We start from the raw sequence: 23,782 nt of genomic DNA on the forward strand, positions 1-23,782 counted from the left end.
CAATACTGCCTTCATCCTGCCACTCTTTATACCTCTTACTGGGTCACTTACCAGTTAACTAGTTAGTACTTCTTCTTTTTTTTTTTTTTTTTTTTTTTTTAAAGATTTTATTTATTTATTTGACAGAGAACACAAGTAGGCAGAGAGGCAGGCAGAGAGAGAGGAGGAAGCAGGCTCCCCGCCGAGCAGAGAGCCGGATGCGGGACTCGATCCCAGGACCCTGAGATCATGACCCGAGCCGAAGGCAGCGGCTTAACCCACTGAGCCACCCAGGCGCCCTACTAGTTAGTACTTCTAAAACACTCCGAAAATAATGATACTAGAAGACGCTTTTTATCATTCTTGTCTTAATCTTCTAGTATTTCACCACTAAATATTATTCTGGCTAATACATATTTTCACCATGTTAAAGAAATATACTTTTACACTTAGTTTGTATTCCAGCAAATGCTTATTCAACACCTACTAAGAAAAACATATTACCTTATTTCTAAAAGTGGTGAATTATAATAATGGATGTCCTAAAACTGCAACATTCGTGTATTCTTTGAATGACTCCTACTTGACTCAGCAAGTTGATTTTTAATGAAAAGCTAGATACGACTGGCTAATCTTTCCTTCAGAATTTTTGGATTAATATTCTATAGAAATTTTTCAGGATGTTTTTGTCAATTACTGATGTATGTGTCATACTAACCTAAAAGCTTCAGGAAGCCTTATTTCCCACATGGTGTAGAGAATTCATTAAAATTTCGCTACTAAGGTAGAACTGTCTAAATTCAAATCTCGATTTTGCTGCTTGCCAGTTATATGACCCTAGACAAATTCTTCACTTTCTAAGGTTCCATTTTCTTAATTATAAAAAGTAAATGGAAGGCTGTATGAAGCTTAACTGAAGCTAATTCAAGAGAAATTCTTAGAAAAATGCTTGCATCATGTATAAATAAAAGTTAGGATCATTAATAGAATCCCTAGTATCCAAAGAATCAGGACCACTGCCTTATTAAGTGAAAAAAATGGGTAAGAGGGAATCATGAAAAAATAAAATAAAATAAAGAAACACAGATACATAATTTAAATATTTTATTATAACTGAAAAATTTAAAATATACATTTTCCAATTTTCTGACACAGGGCAAGGCCTCTCTTTGAACAGAGGATTTGTTGAATGGGACTCAGCATTAGCTTTCTTGAACAAACCACATTATTATTAAGGATTTAAAGCAATTTGAGTACTAAATTCTTCTAAATTTTTATGACTTACCTTTCTAACTTAAAGTAACTTGCCTCCCACCCAGTTAATTTGATAGCAACTTTGTTAAGTCTTTGCAAGCACTGCATCTGTATATATTTAAAGGACACACATATAATAATAAAAAGTTGGTATACAAAATTGGAAACAACCATCTCTTAGTCATTATACTTCAACGGGTAGGATAAATACATAGTCTTACTAGAGAGTAGTAGTCTACCAGCTGCAAACATTCAGCGTGTCATGTTATCATGCTACTGTTACTTACAGAGGGACTGGAGAGCATCAATTAATCCAATAAGTCTGTTGAAGGGAAGGTTCATAGTATATTGGTATCTGTGCCTCATACCAATATCTTTCCTAAAAGTTCTCATCCATATTTTGAGACACACACAAAACTTAGAAGTTGCAAATTGACATTATTATATATGAAAGCCAAAACTCTTTTTTTAAAAAGAAAAGAATTACTTTAAAACATTACATGAAGAGAAAAGTGATTATGTATGCCCTTATGACTTAGGCACTACAATAGACTCCAAATAACGAAGACTGACGCCTGTAGGTACATATAGATGTTTCCATGTATAAACATTCACATATAAACATGTATGCATATGTGTATATAAAACAGTTTGTCTTTACAGTATCCCCAAAACACTAATTCTTCCATCCTGCCATACTAAAAAAAAAAATTTATCTACCATTTATTCTCTCCTTCCTCATATTTATTTACTCTTTCTTCCTGGTCTTATTTTTTGGGCCCCCCCCCCTTTCATTTAATTGCAAAAAGATTTAGGGACTTTGAGATCTTTAATTTTACTAGATCAAGTATCAAGAAGTACCCACATTCTAGTTTCTCCTCCATGCAGCAATCATTAGCTTTCAAGAAAACCATGCTGTTCTCCTAAAGACACAAACTTGAAAGACTTTAAACTTCCTATGAAGTATTACACACCCCTCAACAAATATTACAATCAGGAGCTTACCTTATTAACTCTAGTTGTGCAAGTTCTTGATTTGCTTGAAATATAGGTTTTTTTGTGAAGAGTTCACCAAGGATACAGCTAGAGGAAAAAAAATATGCATCATTATAAAATGATATGATTTTACTTTACTACCAAAAATTTCAAGTAAATTAAACCAGTCAGTAAGCCTATCTTACCCACAGCTCCATACATCAATAGCAGGTGTGTATCTTTCTTCTCCCAACAGCAGTTCAGGTGGACGGTACCATAAAGTGATGACCTTGTTAGTATACGGCCGACTAAAAAACACAGAAAGCACTCTTTTGAGTTAATATCTGTTAATAAGAGAGATTCTCTTAAGAAATATTATTTTGGCTCATTAAAGCAATCCTACAATCCTAACTAAAACCAATTTCATCTTCCTACTAAATTCAGCCATGCTATTACATCTGACATATGTGATCAAAAAATACATTTGAGAGCAACATGATTAACTGAAAATTTCCAAGTAGTTGGCTGATTTTAACTGTCATCTGGTCAAAAAATGGTCCCAACTGTTCAGTTCTGTTTTTTCCTTTCCATAACTTTAAAGGGGATTAACTGACTTAAAGGAAGTTGATTGATTTTGACCAAATCTGGCAAATTACTAATGTGTGGCAAGATATAGTACAAATTGGAATCACCTAACAAAAATTTTCACTTGGGCTTATTTTTGACAGTATTTCACTGACTGCAACTCCACTTCAGTATGCAAATACAAAGTACGTAAATGTAGACTGTAGTCGCTGAGATCTATTCTGCAAAGTACCACTGGTAATAGATACAATACTTTATCAAGATAATTTCTTTTGTCACCTTCTAAAAGAGAGGATAGACACATACTGCTACCTCTTTATTTGCCAGTAGGGCTTATCTGGTGGACCAAATAGGCTGTAGGGAATGGAACTGAGATACTTCTCTAAAAGGCTTGCCTGCAGAGTCACTCATGCCAGGGATGAACACAATGCAGCTGTTTGAAAAGCCACTAGACTGTTGTGAGGAAGATTCATTGGCTGATCTTAAGCCAGCCACAAGAGGGGCAGGGGCCTGTTGGGGCTCTGTCCAGGGACAAAGGTGCTGCCAGGCACCACTGTTGCACCTTCCCTCTACTCTGATAGCACTGGTGGTACACTCCGACCCTGTACTCTCCTATGGCCCCACTAAAGCTGGCAGGTGCACCCCAGTCCTGTATTCTCCCCCAGCTGCACTAAAGCTGTTGGTCACATACACTCCACAAAGGAGATGCTCCCTGATCACCTGGCTCTGGTTGCCAGGGGAACCTGCATTTCTGGGTCCCATGGGAAAGTAATAATCAAACCGTTCTTGGCAGGCTACCATGCCCAGGGCATTATACAGACTGAAACAAACCCCTAGTCTTTCTGGGCAGGCCTACTTAGATGCCCTGGAGCTTCAGCCTAAGGGGCAGACTTCAGGTTTGCCGCACATCTGAAGTCTACAGAGGTGTTCTCAGGGACAGTAGGGCAGGGGACACCATCCTTGCATTCTCTACTGACCTCATTACTGGTACCTCTCAGAAAGGAGCTTTTTACTTCATCTTATGCTCTGACTTTTCCAACTGTAGTCCAAGGGATACTCCAGAATAACCTGGTCTGCAGGCCAGAGGATTTACAATTGTGGTCCCATATGACTATATATATTTGCATACATTAAAAGCTACTGCCTGAGGGTCTGGCTTCCAATCAGCCTGAATCTAGGTGCTGATTGAAAGCCCTGCCTTTGCAACACTGACGGGTCTTGGAACATCCTCAATAGTTGGTTCCTATCAAATATAAATCAGACTGCTTAGACAAACACAAAGGTTTGAGAAACAGAAGAGCTAGAGCAAGGCTGAAAGATAAAGATCATCTCCTATACAAGGCCACTCCTTCAAGACTAGAAGAGACAGCTGTTTTCCCTAAACATAGAAATAACCACAATCAAACAAAAAGAGGAAACAGAAAAAATATGTCCAAATGAAAGAAAAAGGTAAAACCTCAGAAGAAAACTTATTTGAAGAAACAGTGGCTGTAAACTTCCCTAACGTGGAAAAACAGATATCCAGATCCAGGAAGCCCAAAAGAGCCTATAAAAATGAATTCCAAAAGATCTACACCAAGACATAGTATAAATAAAATGTCAAAAGTAAAAGAAAGAGATAATCTAAAAAGGAGCAAGAGGAAAACAACTTTTACATACAAAGGACCTCCCCTCCCCCAGGTCTGCATAAGACTCTCAGCAGATTTTTCCGCAGAAACTTTGCAAGCCAGAAGAAAGTGCACATTATATTCAAAGTGCTGAGAGAAAAAAAAATCCCAAACAAAAATACTCTACCCAGCAAGGTTATCATTCAGAATTAAAGGAGAGAGAAAGTTTTCCAGACAAGTAAAAGCTAAATAATTTCATCATCTAACCTGGCTTTTCAAGAAATGTTAAAGGGAATTCTTTAAGCTGAAAAGAAACTTTCTTTACTAATTAATAACAAGAAAACATTTAAGTATAAATCTCACTGGTAAAGATAGACTAATGGCAGTGGATTAAATCACATAAAGCTACTATAAAGGTTAAAAGACATAATTAGTAAAACAAACTGTAATTACAATAATCAGTTAAGGGATATACAAAGGAAAAAGATATAAAATGTGACATCAAAAACATAAAATGCCAGGGTGAGTAAAAATGTAGAGTTCTAGAATGCATTCAAACATAAGCTGCTATCAGGATGCCTGGTTGAGGGTCCAACTCTTGGTTTCAGCTCAGGTCAATGGAGTCCTGCACCAGGCTCCACACTAAGCAGAGTCTGCTTGAGATTCTCTCTCCCTCGGTCCCTCCCTCTGCTCCAATGCATGCTCTCACTAAAACAAGGATATCTTTAAAAACAAAAACAAAAAAACCTTAAATTGCCATCAACTTAAAATGGATTGTTATATATAGGCTGTTATGTGTGAGCTCATGATAACCACAAAGCAAACATCTATAAGAGATGCACAAAGATAATAAGAAAAGAATCTAAGCATAACACTAAAGAAAACCACCAAACCACAAAGGAAGAGAGCAAGAAGGGAAGAAAGGAACTAAAACCCAGCCAGAAAACAATGAACAAAATGGTAATAAGTACAGATCTATTAATAATTACTTTAATAGAAATGGATTAAATTCTCCAACCAAAAGACACAGAGTGGCTGAATAAATAAGACGAACAAACAAAAAAACAAGATCCTTCTATCTGCAACCTACAAGAGACTTGCTTCAGATCTAAGAATGCACACAGCCTGAAAGAGATAGAAAAAGACGTTTCATACAAATGGAAACCAAAAGAAAGCAGGGGTGACTTTACTTATGTCAGACAAAATAGATTTTAAAACCAAGAGTGTAATAAGAGACCCTTATTAGTGGGAAGAGGGATGCCTGGGTGGCTCATTGGTTAAGTATCTGGCTATGGCTCAGGTCAGGATTCTAGGGTCCTGGGATTGAGCCCTACACTGCACGCCTTGCTCAGTGGGAAGTCTGCTTCTCCCCGGCACCCCCATGCTCATGTGCTCTATCTCAAGTAAAATAAATAAAATCTTAAAAAAAAAGAGAGCGAGTGAAACAAAGAAGACCTTTATGATGATAAAGGGGTCAATCCAACAAAAGGATATAACACTTCTTTTCTTTCTTTTTTTAAAAAAATTTTTACTTATTTATTTGATAGAGAGAGAGCATGAGAGAGCAAGCGAGCATGAGAGGAGGAAGGTCAGAGGGAAAAGCAGACCCTCTGCTCAGCCGGGAGTCTGATCGAGGACTCAATCTCAGGACTCCAGAATCATGACCTGAGCTGAATATAGTCGCTCAACCAACTGAGCCATCCAGGCGCCCAGATTTAACATTTCTAAATGCTTAAGCACTCAAGATAGGAGCATCTAGATAATGTGAATATTAACAGACCTAATTGGGGGACTTACACAATAATACAGGGGACTTAATACCCCACTTCCACCAATGGACAGATCATGTGGACAAAAAACATCAATAAGGCAACATCAGCTTTAAGCAACCAATTAGATCATATGGTTTTATAAAGATATATACAGAACACTCCATCCAAAAGCAGCGGAATGTGCATTCTTCTCAAGTGCATATGGACATTCTCCAAGATAAATTACGTTAGGCCACAAAACAAGTCTCAATATATTTGAGAAGCTGAAATCACATTGAGCATCTTTTTCAATCACAATGGTATGAAAGTAGAAGTGAATGGAAAAAAACTGGGAAATAAATCACAAATACATAGAGATTAAACAATATGTTACTAAACAACCAATGGGTCAATAAGGAAATCAAAGGAGAAGTAAGTAAAAACCTCAAAACAAATGAAAATGGAAAATGCAACTTACCAAAATCTATGGGATGCAGCAAAAGCAGTTCTAACACGAAGTTCAAAGCGATAGAGGCCTACCTCAAAAAAACAAAATCTCAAATAAACAATCTAACTTTACACCTAACGGAACTAGAAAAAGAAGAACAAGCAAAACCCAAAGGTATTATAAAGAAGGAAATAACAAAGAGCAGAAATAAATGAAATAGAAACTAGTAAGACAACAGAAAAGATCAATGACACCATGAGCTGGTTCTCTGAAAAAAGAACAAAAACAAAAAAAAACAAACAAAGGCAACAAACTTTTAACCAGACTCAAGAAAAAAAGAGAAAAGGCTCAAATAAAAATTCCTAGAAATATATAATCTTCCAAGACTGAATCATGAAGAAAAATAAAATCCGAACTGACTGATTACTAGTAAGGAGAATGAACGAGTAATCAAAAATCTCCCAACAAACAGGTCCAGGACCTGAAAGACAGCTTCACTGATGAATTCTACCAAACATTTAAAGAAGATTTAATACCTATCCTTCCCAAACTCTTCCAAAAATTGATGAGGAGAGAACACTTCCAAACTCATTTTATAAGGACAGCATTACCCTCATAACAAAACCAAAGACATCACAAAAAAACAAAATTACAGGCTGGTATCCCTGATGAATACAAATACAAAAATCCCTGACAATGATGCCCACTCGATCCACTCTATTTGTCATAGTATTGAAAAATCCTAGCCACAGCAATTAGTTAATAAAAAGAAATAAAAAGGCACTAAATCTGAAAAAAGAAGTAGTAAAACTGTCACTATTTGTGGATGATATGATTTTATATATAAAAAATCCTAAAGACTTCACCAAAATACTGTTAAAGGTAATAAATTCTGTAAAATTTCAGGATATGAAATCAACTATACACTAACAATAAAATGTGAGAAAGAGAAATTAAGAAGGCAATCCCATTTATAACTGCATCAAAAAAAAAATGCCTAGAAGTTTAACCAAGAAGATTAAAGACCTATACACTGAAAACCATAAAGACACTGATGAAAGAAACCAAAGTCATAAATAAATGGAAAGATGTTCCATGCTCGTGGATTGGAAAAATTAGTATCATTAAAATGTCTACACGACCCAGAGCAATCTACTGATTCAATGAAATTCCTATCAAAATCCCAATGGCATTATTTTTTATTCTGTTTGGTTAGCCACTCTATAATACATTACTGGTTTTTGACCAAAGGCATTTTTTTCACAAAAATAATGCAAACTACCCCCAAATTTATACAGAACCCAAAAACACTCCAAACAGCCATGGAGGCACCACACTCCCTAATTTCAAACAAATTTACAAAGCTATAGTAATCAAAACTTTACAGTATTGGAATAAAAACTGACGCATAGATCAATGGAACTGAATAGAAAGCCCAGATATACACCCATGAATAGACGGTCAAGTAATTTATGATAAAGGAGGCAAGAATATACACTGGGGAGGGATGCCTGAGTGGCTCAGTGGGTTAAGCGTCTGCCTTCAGTTCACGTCAGGATCCTAGGCTCCTGGGATTGAGTCCTGCACTGCACGTCTTGCTTGGCAAAGAGCCTGCTTCTCCCCTGACCTGCTGCTCCCACTACTTGTGCTCTCTTTCTCTGACAACTAAATAAATAAAATCTTAAAAAAAAAAAAATATATATATATATATACACACACATACTGGGGAAAGGACAATCTCTTAAATATCAATGGTACTGGGAAAACTGAATAGCCACATGCCAAAGAATAAAACTGGACTACTATCTTATGTCATACACAAAATTTAAATTGAAATAGATTAAAGACTGGAATGTTAACACCTGAAACTATAAAACTTCTAAAAGAAAACACAGGCAACCAGCTCCCTGACATCAGGTGTTTGTTTGTTTGGATCTGACTCCAAAAGCAAAGGCAACAAAGGCAAAAATAAGTTGGGACTACATCAAACTAAAAAGCTCTTGCACAGCAAAGGAAACCATCAACAGGAGAAAAAACAACCTACTGAATGGAAGGATATCTGCAAATCATGTATCTCCTAAGGGGTTAATATCCAAAATATATAAAGAATTCATACAACCAAACAGCAAAACAACCCCCCCAAGATCTGATTAAATTATGGGCATAGGATCCAAAGAAACATTTTTCCAAAGATGACACACACATGGCCAAAAGGCATATAAGATGCTCAACTTCACTATTCATGAGGGAAATGAAAACCACAATGAGATCACTTTACACCTGTAAGAATGGCTGTTATCAAAAGGACACGAAATAATAAGGATTACCAAGCATGTAAAGAAGGAACCCTTGTGCACTGTTGGTGGAAATGTAAAAACTGGTAGAGTCACTATGGAGTGTTACAGTATGGAGGTTTCTTCAAAAATTAAAAATGGAAATCCCATATGACCCAGCAATCCTACTTCTGTGTATTTATTCAAAAAAAATGGAAACACTAATGGAAATACTAATCTGTACTTCCATGTTCACTGCAGCATTACTTATAATAGTCAAGATATGGGATAACCTAAGTGTCTCTAGGTGGATGAATTGATAAAAAAGATGTGGTACACACAGTAAGTCCCCCCTCACCCATAAGGGATACCATCTAAAACCCCCCATGGATGCCTAAAACCACAATAGTACTGAACCCTATATATACTATGTTTTTTGCTAATCCATACATAACTATAATAAACCTTGATTTATCAATTAGATACAATAAGAGATTAGCAACAATAACAGAACATTTATAATACATACAGTAATGAAACTTGTGAATATGGTCTCTCTCTCCCTCAAATTATCTTATTGTACTGTACTCATCCTTCTTGTGATGATGTAAGATAATAAAATGCTTATGTGAGGAGATGAAGTGAGGTGAATGATGTGTAGGCACTGTGATGGAGCATTTGGCTACTAGTGACCTTCTGATGATACATCAGAAGGATCATCTGCTTCTGGACTGGGGTTAATCGCAGTAATCTGAATCTGTGAAACACAAAACCCAGACAGGGAGATTACACATATATAATGGAATACTATTCAGCCATAAAAGACAATGAAATCTTGGTATTTATGACAACATGCATGGCCCATGAAGGTATTATACTAAGTGACATAAGTGGATGGAAAAAGACAAATACCATATGATCTCATTTATATATGAAATCTAAAAATCAAGCAAATAATAAAAAACTCATGGATATAAAGAACAGAAAGGTGGTTGCCAGGAGGAGGGAGAGCAAAGTGGATGAAGGGGTTCAGGAAGCACAGACTTTTCACTGTGAAATGAACAGGTCATAGGGATGTGATATGAGACTGGTGATTACAATCAATGGTACTATAGTACATATTTAAAGGTTGCCAGGAGAGTGGATCTTTAAAGTTCTCGTCACAAGAATAAAAGAGAAATTTTTCTTTTGTAACTTTTTATAGTGACAAATGATGACTAGACTTATTGTGGTCAATTCACAGTGTACACAACTGCCAAATCATTACATTCTAAGATTAATGTGTTTTTTTTTAAGATTTTACTTAAAAATCTTTATTATAGGGGTTCCTGGGGTGGCTCAGTCAGTTAAGCGTCTGCCTTTGGCTCAGGTCATGATACTGGAGTCCTGAGATCCAGCACCACATCTCACCACATCACCTACTTCTCGCTCTCCTCCCTGCTCATGTTCGCTCTCTTGCTATCTCTGTCTCTCCTTCAAATAAATACATAAAATCTTTTACAAATAAATAAAATCTTTAAAGATTTATTATTTTAATTTTTTAAAAAAGATTTTATTTATCTGACAGAGAGAGAGAGATCACAGGCAGGGAGAGTGGCAGGCAGAGGGAGAGGGAGAAGCAGGCTCTCCGCTGAGCAGGGAGCCTGATGCGGGGCTTGATTCGGGGACCCTGGGATTGTGACCCAGCGGAAGGCAATGCTTAACTGACTAAGCCACCCAGGCAACCCTAAAGATTTATTATTATTTATTTATTTGAGAGACAGGCAGGTGGCAGAAGCAGAGCCCCAGAGCAGCACAGGCTCTGAGCTGAATGTGGAGCCCAACGTAGAGCTCAGTCTGATGACTCTGAGATCATGACCATCAAAGGTCAGACGCTCAACCAACTGATCCACCCAGGTGCCCCACTAATACGGTGCTGTATGTCAATTACACCTTGATCAAAAAAAGTTCACCTGTTTATGCCTTAACTCCTTTCAAATTTGAAATCCCCTCCCTATTTTTCTCCTTTAATCCTACACCTCCTTCAAGACATAGTGAAAGACCAATCTCTGTAAATTCTAATCTCTATTATCAACAAATTTAATTTCACGTTCTTATTTTTTAAATCATATTTAAGACTATATTCTATTTTTAGGTTTTCTATCTTTCCCAGAAGACAAAAAACCCAGGTGCCATTTTTTGGTATGACCCCCACAGACAAAGCCCAGAACAACGTGGGGCATGGGTCAGATACTTTCATGTATATGGCCTTTAGGGATGCCTGGATGGCTCAGACGGTTAAGTGTCTGCCTTTGGCTCAGGTCATGATCTCTGGGGTTCTGGGATCTGCTTCTCCCTCTGCTCACGCTCTAACAGTCTCAAATGAATAAATAAAATCTTTAAAAATATATATATGTGGCCTTTTTTTTTTTTTAGGATTTTATTTATTTATTTGACAGGAAGATAGATCACAAGTAGGCAGAGAGAGAGAGGGAGGGAGAGAGAGAGAGAGAGAAAGGAGGAAGCAGGTTCCCTGCTGAGCAGAGAGCCCAATGGGGGGCTAGATCCCAGGACCCTGAGATCATGACCTGAGCTGAAGGCAGAGCTTAACCACTGAGCCACCCAGGCGCCCCTATATGTGGCCTTTTAAGTTTAGCTGACATACATGCATTAGCTGGGTGGGAGAACAAAGTTTGTGAAAATTATAATGACCAGCTTTCAAAAAACATTTCAAGGATCTGTGAGCATATGAAACCTATGGTCTTGTTAACTCAAGTGTAACTGAATACCTATGGTCTCAAGAAAATGTTTAAATTAATATAAATCCTTCTGTAAACAGTGAATACTTTATCTTTTTGTTTTAGTGTTTTTAAATATATTTTTTAAAGTAAAAATATGTTAAATTATATAGAGAAATCACACAAATTAAAGTTATTAAATTTTATTGAAAAGAATATTTGAAATATTATTTTATATACTATGTATTAAGTTCTAGGCAGCATTTAGAACCTAGTTGTCTTTAGCAGCTAAAATTAAGACTAGTTTTTTTAAACTCTTCTATCAAATTTAGAAGTGAAAATATTTAGTGCATTATCGAAAATGATAGGGGCACCTGGTAGCTCAGTCAGTTAAGCGACTGCCTTCAGCTCAGGTCATGATCCCAGTGTCCTGGGATCGAGCCCCACATCAGGCTCCCTGCTTAGTGGGGAGCCTGCTTCTCCCTTCTCCCTCTGCCTGCCCCTCTGCCTACTTATTCTCTATCTCTGTCAAATAAAAAAATAAAATCTTTAAAGAAATGATTAAACACAAAACTAGATGAAATATACTTCTAAATATATGGTAAAAGTATTTCATGTATACCAATTAATGGCTTTTTCAAGTTTTTCTAAATTCTTAGTTTTTGCCACAAGAACTATGTAAAGTCAGAAAACACATTCAATTGTAAAATATGACACAGAAAGTTCAATTTTATTTATTCGTTTAAAGATTTATTTATTTATTTGACAGAGAGAGAGAGAGAGAGCAGGCACACACAAGGAGAGGAAGCGGGAGGGGGAGGGAGAAGCAGGCTCTACATCCCCCATCCCCGGCCCGCCCCGAGCCAGGAACACACTGCGGGGTTCCATCCCAGGACTCCTAGGATCGTGACCTGAGCCAAAGGCAGACAGTTAACCAACTGAGCCCGCCCAGGCACACCAGAAGTTCAATTTTATTTTTATTTATTTTTTTTTAAAGATTTTATTTATTTATTTGACAGAGAGAGATCACAAGTAGGCAGAGAGGCAGGCAGAGAGCCCGATGTGGGACTCGATCCCAGGACCCTGAGATCATGACCTGAACTGAAGGCAGCGGCTTAACCCACTGAGCCACCCAGGCGCCCAGAAGTTCAATTTTAAAACACAAATATCTCAAAACTGTGGAAATGCTTTCATTTGTAAAATGAATAAAATATTCAGGCTGATAAATACTTTTAATAAAACAAAGTACCATCACTGAATTTTCAATGTATTTTTCTTTACATCCAATGACGTATCAATCGAGATCAAAGACAGATCTCAATACTCTGCCCTTAGATAATCCCAGGAATTCAAAAGATGGGTGGATCAGGGGAGATGAGAAATAGTTACGGTCTTCCTTACCTTCACCCCCAACAAACAAAAGTACCACCATTAAGGGTGTGTCCCCAGGCTGGCAGAAGGCTGAGCCTGCCCTTTGGTCTAAACAGATAAAAGGCATAAAGCAACTGCTCAGAGCAAGATCTTAGTTAGGCCCTTGAGGTACTTGGGAGGTTCTGGATAATTAAAATACACAAGCCAGAGCTGCTAATTTTAAAGACCCTTACAAGAAATAAAAAGAGAATTATATTAAAGGAAATACCTAAATTGCTCTAAATGCTTCATTTTTTCAACATATGTAATAGTCTATACTTCTTTTAGACTATAATATTTTTAAGAAAAACATGGGAGAGCCTTCAGCTAACAAAATTTATCATCTGCACAAATGCCATGTCTTCCCTCAGAATCTACTGCAGAAACACCTACCAAACCTACAAAAGAAATCTGGGGTCTGATTTTAACACCTATGCTTCAGAAGTCAAAAATCTTCTGTCATCTTTTATTCTCTTTCCTTCAAATCTCACATCTGATGTATCAACAACTTCCATTATTTCTACATCCAAATAGATCCTAAATCCAACAATTTTCCAAAATTTCAGAAAGTGTAAGCCAAGATTATCTTTTGGTCTGAGCCACCATTATCTTTGCACTGGTACTAGTTTTTCTGCCGTACCTATCCCTAGCCTGCCTTCTCCATTTTTTTTTTTTAAGGTTTTTTTTTTTTAAAGCATAGAACCAGCTCATATTACTGTAACTACATAACATTTAAACTTTACCTCAGTGGGTAAGACCATATTCCCAAGTGTCTCATTTCCTATTTTTACACTGGGCAAATGTTTAGCTCTTAAACTTTCCCAGTCTAGTCCCAAGCTTTGCAGCTGCTGAGCTCCTTCTACTTGCAATGTCCGTGGCCTATGCCTTCATTAAGTTATCCCATTCTCATCACTCAGGTTGGTCCTAGCTCAATTTTACTTTGTCAAAGGTATGCACTAACTACCTTACCTAAAAATTACCCATATGCCCAGAGTGTTCTTACTGTCACTATTTTATTTGCTTTGTAGCATTTAAGTATTCTAAATTCTTTATTCCATAGACTTGTTGTCTACCTTCTTTCACCACCATGTAAATGCGATCAGAGACCAAGTCTGTCTGTCATAGCTGCAGTTCCAATACTTAACCTGTAGGCATTACCTCGGTTGGTGTTAGCCACAAAGTAATAAGCACTTATTGATATTTTTAATCAACTGACCTATGCCATAAATGTTATATAACACATTTTTACCCTTATCTTTTGATATTTTCCATGAAAAGTAACTCTGAAATTTCTGTATTATAACACTGGTACAGAGAAACCAAAGTAATTTTTTCCCAACTGAAATCATCTTACAATCACTTTTCTATTACTACTCATGTAAATTTATCAGTCCTGTAAGTACCCGTATCTAAACACATCCAAAAGGACATTTACCATTTTTTGCTACCCACTTGCTGCCTGTTTCCTGTCCCAGGAAACACCATCATCACTTCCAGCAGAGACTACTACCTGTCCTCCAAAATCTGTTCTTTTCTTCAACGGTAGCTGCCCACCTACACTACATTCCCATCCTCACTGTAGCTGGTGTGATCACATGTCCAAGTCCTCACCAGTGGAACATGAATGTAAGTGGTAAGTGCCGTTTCTAGGTCTGGCTCATAACGCCCCTACCTCCTTTTTTCTAGTTTCTGGCTGACAAGAGGTGGTATACCTTGGAAGGCATATGAAGACGGCAGATCTTCCAACTTAGATCCCCGAATGACTGTATGAAGTTGACACCCCCTGATCTAATGATAATGAGATGGTTAAATATTCTTAATTGTCTACTGAGGTAAGCAACAACCACTCCTGATCCTTAAGTGAGAACTACATATAAATTTCCTATCTTTATGCCACTGAATTTTGAGGTTTTGTTTGTTGTAAAAGCTTAACTTACCCTAACAAACTGTGTAGCCAGCAGCTTAAGCAAAATCTTACAGCAGGGGCACAAGCTGGGATGTGTTTAACAATACCATTTTATATCTTATGATATAATTGATCTTTCTAACACCTATGCCCATTCCCTAATTCTAACCATAATCATCCTGCCTAGGTTTACTGAAACAGCTTTCTAACTGACTGCCCTTGTTTCCATACTTACAAGGTCAATCCCCTTTTCAAAATAAAGTCAAAGTGATAGCATTAAATGTCAGTATCTTATACCTTTAATACACACTGCTGCCTCCTACCTCCTAGAGAATATGCACACAAGGCCCATAAAAATATCTATTACTTGGTTCTTGCTCCAACCACAATGAACCATCAGTTCCCTTAGAAGGTTGAGCAAATGTTCATTTTCTACAGCTAGGAGAAAAAGCCAGGGAGAGAGCAGAGCTGGCAGGAAAACTTTCAAGAAGACAGTGGTGCTATAATTATGTTTTAAATGTTTGAGATAGGCATTTTTTAAATAAACTTTTTTTTTTTAAAAGATTTTATTTATTTGTTTGACAGAGAGAGATCAGAAGTAGGCAGAGAAGCAGGCAGAAGCAGGGTGGGGAAGCAAGCTCCCCGCTGAGCAGAGAGCCTGATGGGGGCTCAGTCACAGGACCCTGGGATCACAACCTGAGCCGAAGGCAGAGGCTTAAACCCACTGAGCCACTAGGCGCCCCTTAAATAAACATTTTAAATAAGCTTTTTAATAAACTAGTTTAAAATAAACTTTTAGAAGTTAACATTGACAAAAGATAATGAAAATGGTTTTATTACTCAAGAAAAAAAACACACCATTTATTCAAGAATTTTGCAAAACAGGTGTCCTGACTCACTTTCCACCTTGGTGTTAAATGAGAAGGAAGCAAACACTGAGAAAGTACACAGACAGAAAAAGACATTAATCATAAAAGCAAATTCCAAGGTAGATGGAGTTAGCAAATAAAGTCAATTTCAAATCACCTAATTCACTAATTTAAATGATTAACAAACAAGTATTAAAGAAAATATTCTATGTTATGATCATGAAACTGTTTTTACAAACATAATGATGAAAATAAAAATAACCAAAACTATGTTCTGAAACTAGGTTGTTGGGGGCACCTGGGTGGCTCAGTCATTAAGCGTCTGCCTTCAGCTCAGGTCATGATCCCAGAATCCTGGGATAAAATCGCACATTGGGCTCTCTGCCCAATGGGAAGCCTGCTTCTCCTTTTCCTACTCCTCCTTCCTGTATTCCCTTTCTTTCTGTCTCTCTCTTTCTGGGTCAAATAAAGAAACAAAATCTTTGAAAAATAAAAAACCAGTAAGTTTAAATCTAAAGAAAACTAAAGTACTGTTGTAATATGAAAACAGAACATCCAAAATTAGACAAATAAGTGAAAAACCAAAATCCCCAAAAACCTGTCAAATTTGGTTACCAAGTTTAGCTATATATTATCAACATCCTAAAGATGGTCTTACTTAGATCACAAAAATGCAACTGATGTGACACCTCATATATGATGCTTTATTTTTCTTTCATGAATTTTTTAAAAAATTACATTCTTGATATCTCTACCCAGTATTTCCATAAAAAGTGAATTTGTAACTATGAAAAAAGAAACAGGAATGAAAAACAAAGATGGTACTTAGATGGTACAGAATAAATACACTTTAAAGAAGACAACCTAAGTTCCTGGGTGGCTCAGTTGGTTGAGGGTCTGACTCTTGGTTTTGACTCAGGTTATGATCTCAGGGTTCTGGGACTGAGCCCCACATCAGGCTCCCCAATCCCTGGGGAGTCTGCTTGAGATTCTCTCTCTCCCTCTCCCCTTCCCCTTGCTTGCGCACTCTAAAGTAAGTCTTTTAAAAGAAAGAAAACCTAGGCGCCTGGATGGCTCAGTGGGTTAGACCTCCACCTTTGGCTCAGGCCATGATCTCAGGGTCCTGGGATCGAGTTCCACATCGGGCTCTCTGCTCAGTGGGGAGCCTGCTTTCCCCTCCACCCCACCCTGCCACTCTGCCTACTTGTGATCTCTCTCCGTCAAATAAGTAAATTAAAAAAAAAAAAAAAAAAAAGGCCAAAAACCGGAAAATAAACCACCCCATTTACTCCCATAATTAAGTTAAACTCCCAAGTAATAAATTCCATAACCTGGCAAAACAGACAACACATGCAATCCCTCTGGCATTAAATTTAAAAAAACAAAACAGTAATTCCAATAAGCTATTATTCTTAGTAAAAACTAAACTTTGTAAGGATCCAGAAATAATGGTCTCAACAGTAAATATTCTGAATTTCAATTTCTATTGAATATCTTCATAGTTTTTGAGAAGAAAGCAGATACTCTTTTCTGCAAGGGGGAAAAAAACCCAACACTTCAGAAACAACAAGAAGAATACTCCCTTTGTTTTGTTATTTCAAAACTTCTACCTTAATATGGTCAACAAGGTTTTAAAATGTAAGTCATCAGGCTTGTATATAATAAAACTTCCATGTGAAATCTCAGGTTATTTAAAATATCTGGTGCTATCAAAATACTTCTCAATTACATCTTTCTCATTTGGTATTTAAGGAGCTTTACAGGAGAATCAGAAATGGAAATATCATACAACTTGCTGGAAAACTAAATGAGTATTCTTCAATGGGCAAAAATAAAATATATTATTTGAAGGCCAAGAAAATAGAGACAATGAAATTCAGTAACTGTTTGTTTTGACAACTGAAAAACCTGCCATCAGCCTAATGGTACCTCCAAAGCAGACTCTAGATGCCCCTAGAATTCAGCACTTAGAAGATACTTTTAGAAGTGGGAAATTTAAAAAGAACATACTTCTAGGAAATCAAGGTTAGATCCAGAGTCTTACAGAAGCAGCACTCCAGTATAATGAAAATAAAAAGGCTTTCTGTCAAAAGATTTGAGTTTAATTCTTAGCTCTACCACTAATTAGGTGATCTTGAAAATATACTGAAATTTTGTAAATTTCAGTTTCATTATATTTAAAATGTACATAAGAATGATATCTACACCACCTGTTTCAGAAAAACTGCTGCTTTTGCTTAAAATAATTCTTGTGAAAGAGGACTATATATAATAAACTACCATGCACAAATGCTAGTTAAGTTTGTTCCTTTTTTATAAACAACAAATATTTATGAAACTCTGAGCTCGGTACTGTACTAAGAACCAAGAGATGGCTGGCCGAAAGAGTCAACCACCAACACGGTTGGAACTGTTTAAAGCCTAATTAAGAGTCTGGTAGTGATAGAAATTATAATAATACACTTTAAGTACTATGTAAATTAATGAAAAATGTATTCTGGCCACATAAAGGAAGACATGCCCAACGCTGACTACAAGAATCAGGGTAAATTTTTCAGGAGTGGTAGTGACTAAACTGAAGCAAAAAACCAAATCTGTCAGATTGACATAATGCAGAGTCTAACTCCATATAAAAGTTAAGAACTTATGCAGATTCAGAGAGGCATTTAACTTGTTTAGGGAACTACAAATAATTCAAGGGTTGCTTGGCGGGGTGGGGGTTGAGGTGGGGAGTAGCAGGCAGGGGACAGTAGTAAGAATGACCTAAGAAAATAATGTTAGGGAAAAAGACCAGAAGCACAAAAACCAATATAATTCTATTTACAGTGGTCTACAGGGACATATCTATAAGTGACTGGGTATCTTCAACTAAAACAGGAAATAAAGGAAAAGGAGCAGACTTTTTTCTGGGGAATGTGAAGACAGGCTTTGTAACAAGATGTTTAACTTATAGTACCTATATCACCTGGGTGGAGCTGTCCGTACACACATAGCTTTAGAGATCAAAAGAAAGATGAAGTCTTGAAGTTGGGATTCGTAAATCTTCAACATTAAGGGAATGGATCAAATTTCCCCTACATGAAGAGGGGGCACACCATACCCTAGAGAATTAAATTGCCTTTCCCATTTTACATACTAAAAAATGTAAGCTACTCCATTAACGCCAAAGGAAGTACAATTTAATCTTGATCTTATGATTAGGTCAGCAATCTAAATGAGATTTCTATTCCTAAAGCTTGTTTAGTCACATTAGTGACATTATTTACTATTATTAATGTTATTAATGATCTTATTACTATGGTTCTAATAAGTGGCCCAGAAGATCCTTTGAATTATCTACAGTCCCCAAGGCTCCCCGCACTAACTGATATCAGGAGGGTCCTCCAGATCAGAATGACCTTCTCTTGGATCAGAACTGATCAAGCAATTACTGTGAATATGTTTTAAACTTTAGGGTAAAAAACAAACATTTAAAATATGGTCCCTGTCTTTAAATCGACTAGAATTCTAGCTTGAGTGTAAAGACAAGAATACAAATAATAAGTCCTGGATATAAATTTCATCTAGTCCTTGGATAAGCTGCAAGAGGTAATACTTTCTCCCTCTTCCACTGATACCTATAAATAGCCTTCCTATGTATAGGAAAAGTTTAGTTTTGCTTTTAATGGCAATTTTATGAAAAGCCACTAGGTGGTGATATTGCCTTAAAAATGTTCAAGAAACTTATTTTGATCTCAGTAACTTGTAGAACTGTAAGAGATGTTTTCTAATACCCTTTAAATAAAGATTTTAGAGATTTTCAATCCTTCATCTTATAGTTGAGAATGATAAGATAGAGATTAAGTAACTTGTCAAAGATTCCACAACTGCTTAAATAAAGGGCAATGACAGGACTAGAGCCAAAGTCTCCCTGATTGAGCCCGAAGGGTGTTATGTTCCTTTCATTAAAAAATGTGCTAAGTTCTAATTTAATCTCTAGAAAATGAAATTATCTTCAGTTTATGTGGAAAGCATGTATTTACTCATATGGAATGGTCACATAAAGAGAAAAATATCCTGTAATTTGGAAAAACACTGGAGCAACGACTTGGTAAAATAAAAACTCAGAAATGGGTTATATATTACTGTGGCTAAAAGTTTCAGGACAAGTTGATTTTAAAATAGCTACTGAAAAAAAATGAACAGGTATAAAGAAATGGGCAAAAACCTATGGTCTCCAGTTCTGTATTTTCCAAGGCCAGATGGGACAGTGTATAAATACTGATATACAAAATAAGAAAATGATTATTGGGGCGCCTGGGTGGCTCAGTGGGTTAAGCCGCTGCCTTCGGCTCAGGTCATGATCTCAGAGTCCTGGGATCGAGTCCCGCATCGGGCTCTCTGCTCAGCAGAGAGCCTGCTTCCCTCTATCTCTCTCTCTCTGGCTGCCTCTCCATCTACTTGTGATTTCTCTCTGTCAAATTAATAAATAAAATCTTTAAAAAAAAAAAAAAAAGAAAATGATTATTAAAGTTTAAAGAAATAATTTTCCCCCCTAATTTTAACCCAGTGGTTCTCTTTTCTTCCACTTAGCACACATGACAGAGGAGATCCACATGGGTCGCATCACACCTGATCCTCAATTCCTAAGTATGGACTATCACACTCCACCCAGTTCTCAAGTTCAAAAAAATATCTGAAACCAAGTAAGTGAGAATGTAGTTAAGCTATTACAGTAGTTAGCTGAAATGTGTTCTGCTTGGGAACAAACAAAAAACACTGCAATAATTTCTTGAACACTTCAGTTAACTCTATCTGTAATAGCTAATTACATAGAAAATAATTCAAAGTGACTTAACATTTGGATGGGTATTATCACGATAAAGGCTTACCCTTCTTCCTGCTTATAATGACAAAGAAATATGAATGAAAAGTCATTTGTCATGTTTATTTCAAGAAATATCTAGAGCGGCGCCTGGGTGGCTCAGTGGGTTAAAGCCTCTGCCTTGGGCTCAGGTCATGATCCTGGGGTCCTGGGATCGAGTCCCACATCAGGCTCTCTGCTCAGCAGGGAGCCAGCTTCTCAGTCTCTCTCTACCTGTCTCTCTGCCTAGTTGTGATCTCTGTCTGTCAAATAAATAAATAAAATCTTTAAAAAAAAAAAGAAATATCTAGAAAAGTTGGGACAATATTAAATCTGCTAAAGGCAGTATGGTAAAAATTGGTATGTTATTAAGATTTACTAGAACAAAACATGTATTTTTAAAGTCATTCCTTTAAAATTAAGCCTACTTCTCTAATTTTAAAGAATTATTCAAATCAAAAATGAAAAAGAAAAGTTTTAAGGGAATACATAAGCCCCTAAAAGACAGGATATTTGCTTACAAAACAAAGTAATACACCAAGCCCTGTCTTTTAGGAACTTACGAATTTGGGTAAGCAGGAAAGTTTAGTATATGTTACCTGAAGACGCAAATTTTAAATTTTCTACTTTAGTAATCTCAAAATTCCTGTATCAATTCAGTAGAGCAATGGGGATCATGGCTCAATGAACATATCATACCCTTGGAACTCCACTGAAACCCAACATTCCATTTTAAAAAAAGGTAAAGTAAACAGGGAAAAATGGGAGTCTAATACGTAAAATTTGACTTTACAGTCAGTTATCCTGGAATGTATCTAATATGTGAATAAATATCAGCAAAAAAGGAATCTAGAAGATGAAAACAATAATTTAGCTCTTCTCCATCTCCACTGAAACCTAACGTGAAAACATGAAGGGATTTACATTCAAGAATGACAAATACATATACCTGTATTAAGGATGATCTAAACTATAGTGAAATCTCAATTAACCAGCTATGCAAATAGAATCCTTAATTATGCAAAATTCCCCCCACCCCAAAGAACAGTCATTGAAATTTGGTTATTAAAATATACAAATACAGGGCGCCTGGGTGGCTCAGTGGGTTAAGCCGCTGCCTTCGGCTCAGGTCATGATCTCGGGGTCCTGGGATCGAGGCCTGCATCAGGCTCTCTGCTCAGCAGAGAGCCTGCTTCCCTCTCTCTCTCTCTGCCTGCCTCTCCATCTACTTGGGATTTCTCTCTGTCAAATAAATAAATAAAAAAATCTTAAAAAAAAAAAAAAAAATAAAATATACAAATACAAATCAAGAGAAGTTTTCAATTAAGTGTGTATTTGGCCAGTCTGTTTTTTCCTTCAATTTCTACCAAGAAGTATTATTATATAAGATGGAAAACAAAACAAGAAACAACCTGATAGCTGGAAACTTGAAATTATATACTCTTGATTCTGTCAACAAATATTTTCTGATCTTTAAAGTCACCCAACCCTTTCTAGGTCTCAGTTTTCTCAAATACAAATGAGGGTTACGCTTTTGTGCTTTAAAACAGTTTTTTAAAAATTAACAGTTTCAGGGTACAGGTCTGTGATTCCTCAGTCTCACACAATTCACAGCGCTCACTATAGCACATACCCTCCCTAATGATCATCACAAAGCCACCTAAACAGTGTTAAACTTTAAAAAAACAAAAACAAAAACAAAAGCAAAAACAAAAAACCAACCCACAATGGTTTCTTTAAAAAAGTGTAGCAAGTAAAACAAAAGTGGAAAACTCTGACTAAAGGAAGTGTAGGGGACTGGAACCCTGTCCAAAACAACTGTCTACACCACAGTTTTCTGAAGGGTTTAATGAATTCTAATGGATCTTAAACACACCATTTAAAAACCTCTCCACACTAAATAATGAAAATAATTTTCAGAATGACATGATGACACGGCAAGATTCAAAAATAAACAAATTTTCACTGTAAAAAATTCAAACATGAATATTTTACCAACTAACCAGAAACTGCCCAACATTCAGTGAAAGTAAACACCTACTTCTAAGAATTCCAATTAACTGATGCATCATTACATTAAAGTATGGTTACACTGAAGAAATTACAGAATTGACAAACATAAAGTACTTTAGAATATGTAAGTGAAAATTAAGAAACAGTACTGTTTGACAGGAAAGAAATGGGTCACACTAGAGATATATTAAACTGAATTAAGTCTGTAATATATTTACATAAAATCCATTATATCACAGAAGTATTTTATTTTGAAATTCCGTATCAGTTCTTTTGTTTTTTAAAAATTTTATTTTTAACTAGCCTCTATACCCAATGTGGGGCTCGAACTTACAACTCCAAGATCAAGAGTCGTATGCTCTATGGACCGAGCCAGCCAAGTAACCCCATATTAGTTCTAATAAGACAAGTCATATTTCACCACCACCATGTCCAAAGGAGCCAAAGAAATATACATCCTAACTGCAGCCACAGAAGCTCCACAAAGAAAAGTTATGCAATGGAAATTCCTCACAATAGTTTGTTTAAATAAAAGGCTCTAATGAGATTAAAACAAATATAACTGTAGATAAAAGTATAGTTTTAAAAAGTCCAAAATAATAACTAAAAGTGTGTATGTTTAAACACACAATATTAAAAAAGGTATATATTAAGATTTTTCACCAAACACAAAAATCATAAACATCTTAATATCTGAGTCTACATTAGAAATTTAAGTATGAGTTTTTTAAAAAGAAATTATATTTACCTCTAAATGCCAAAACCCAATTCTTTTTAAATTGAGATAAATGCATAAAATTTGCAATTAAAATAGTCAATCCAATATGGTACAAAATTATATTATTTCACATATTTAACAATGAAAAGTAAATTTCCTTTTTCTTAAAAAAATAAAGTATTAATAAGGTATTCTTAAAACTGGTCTCTATTATCTTTAATAGTCACTTGAAAGTACTCTTACCTTTCTTCTGAGCTATACAATCGAGCAAGTCCAAAATCTGCAAGTTTTATTTGCCCTCTGGTAGAAGACAAAATGAACAAAAAGCATTAGTGTTCTCTGAAATCATACACATTTGTATCCATTCATTGATGTCTAATTATACACATTCATATTCTGTTCCTAAAACTAATTAAAAATATGTAAACTTTAAC

At 36.2% G+C, this 23,782-nt stretch overlaps 1 protein-coding gene and 1 long non-coding RNA gene across 5 annotated transcripts in view; one reads left to right on the forward strand and one right to left on the reverse strand.

Annotated features, from left to right (window-relative positions):
• Positions 1-15,456, forward strand: part of LOC116569518 — a 30,042-nt gene extending 14,586 nt beyond the window's left edge. Inside the window, exon 3 of the long non-coding RNA XR_004277064.1 lies at positions 14,686-15,456. This is a non-coding gene — a long non-coding RNA (uncharacterized LOC116569518). The remainder of the gene's footprint in view (positions 1-14,685) is intronic.
• Positions 1-23,782, reverse strand: part of CDK13 (cyclin dependent kinase 13) — a 122,890-nt gene that overhangs the window by 20,993 nt on the left and 78,115 nt on the right. For all 4 annotated transcript variants that reach the window (XM_032305813.1, XM_032305811.1, XM_032305812.1 and 1 more), the window contains exons 7-9: positions 23,592-23,648; positions 2,415-2,516; positions 2,239-2,316 (exon numbers count right to left, since the gene is read on the reverse strand). In XM_032305813.1, coding sequence (XP_032161704.1) covers positions 2,239-2,316; positions 2,415-2,516; positions 23,592-23,648 — 237 coding nt within the window. The remainder of the gene's footprint in view (positions 1-2,238; positions 2,317-2,414; positions 2,517-23,591; positions 23,649-23,782) is intronic.

Source organism: Mustela erminea, chromosome 11, assembly GCF_009829155.1.
Source record: "Mustela erminea isolate mMusErm1 chromosome 11, mMusErm1.Pri, whole genome shotgun sequence".
In the NCBI taxonomy this organism is placed as follows: Eukaryota; Metazoa; Chordata; class Mammalia; order Carnivora; family Mustelidae; genus Mustela; species Mustela erminea.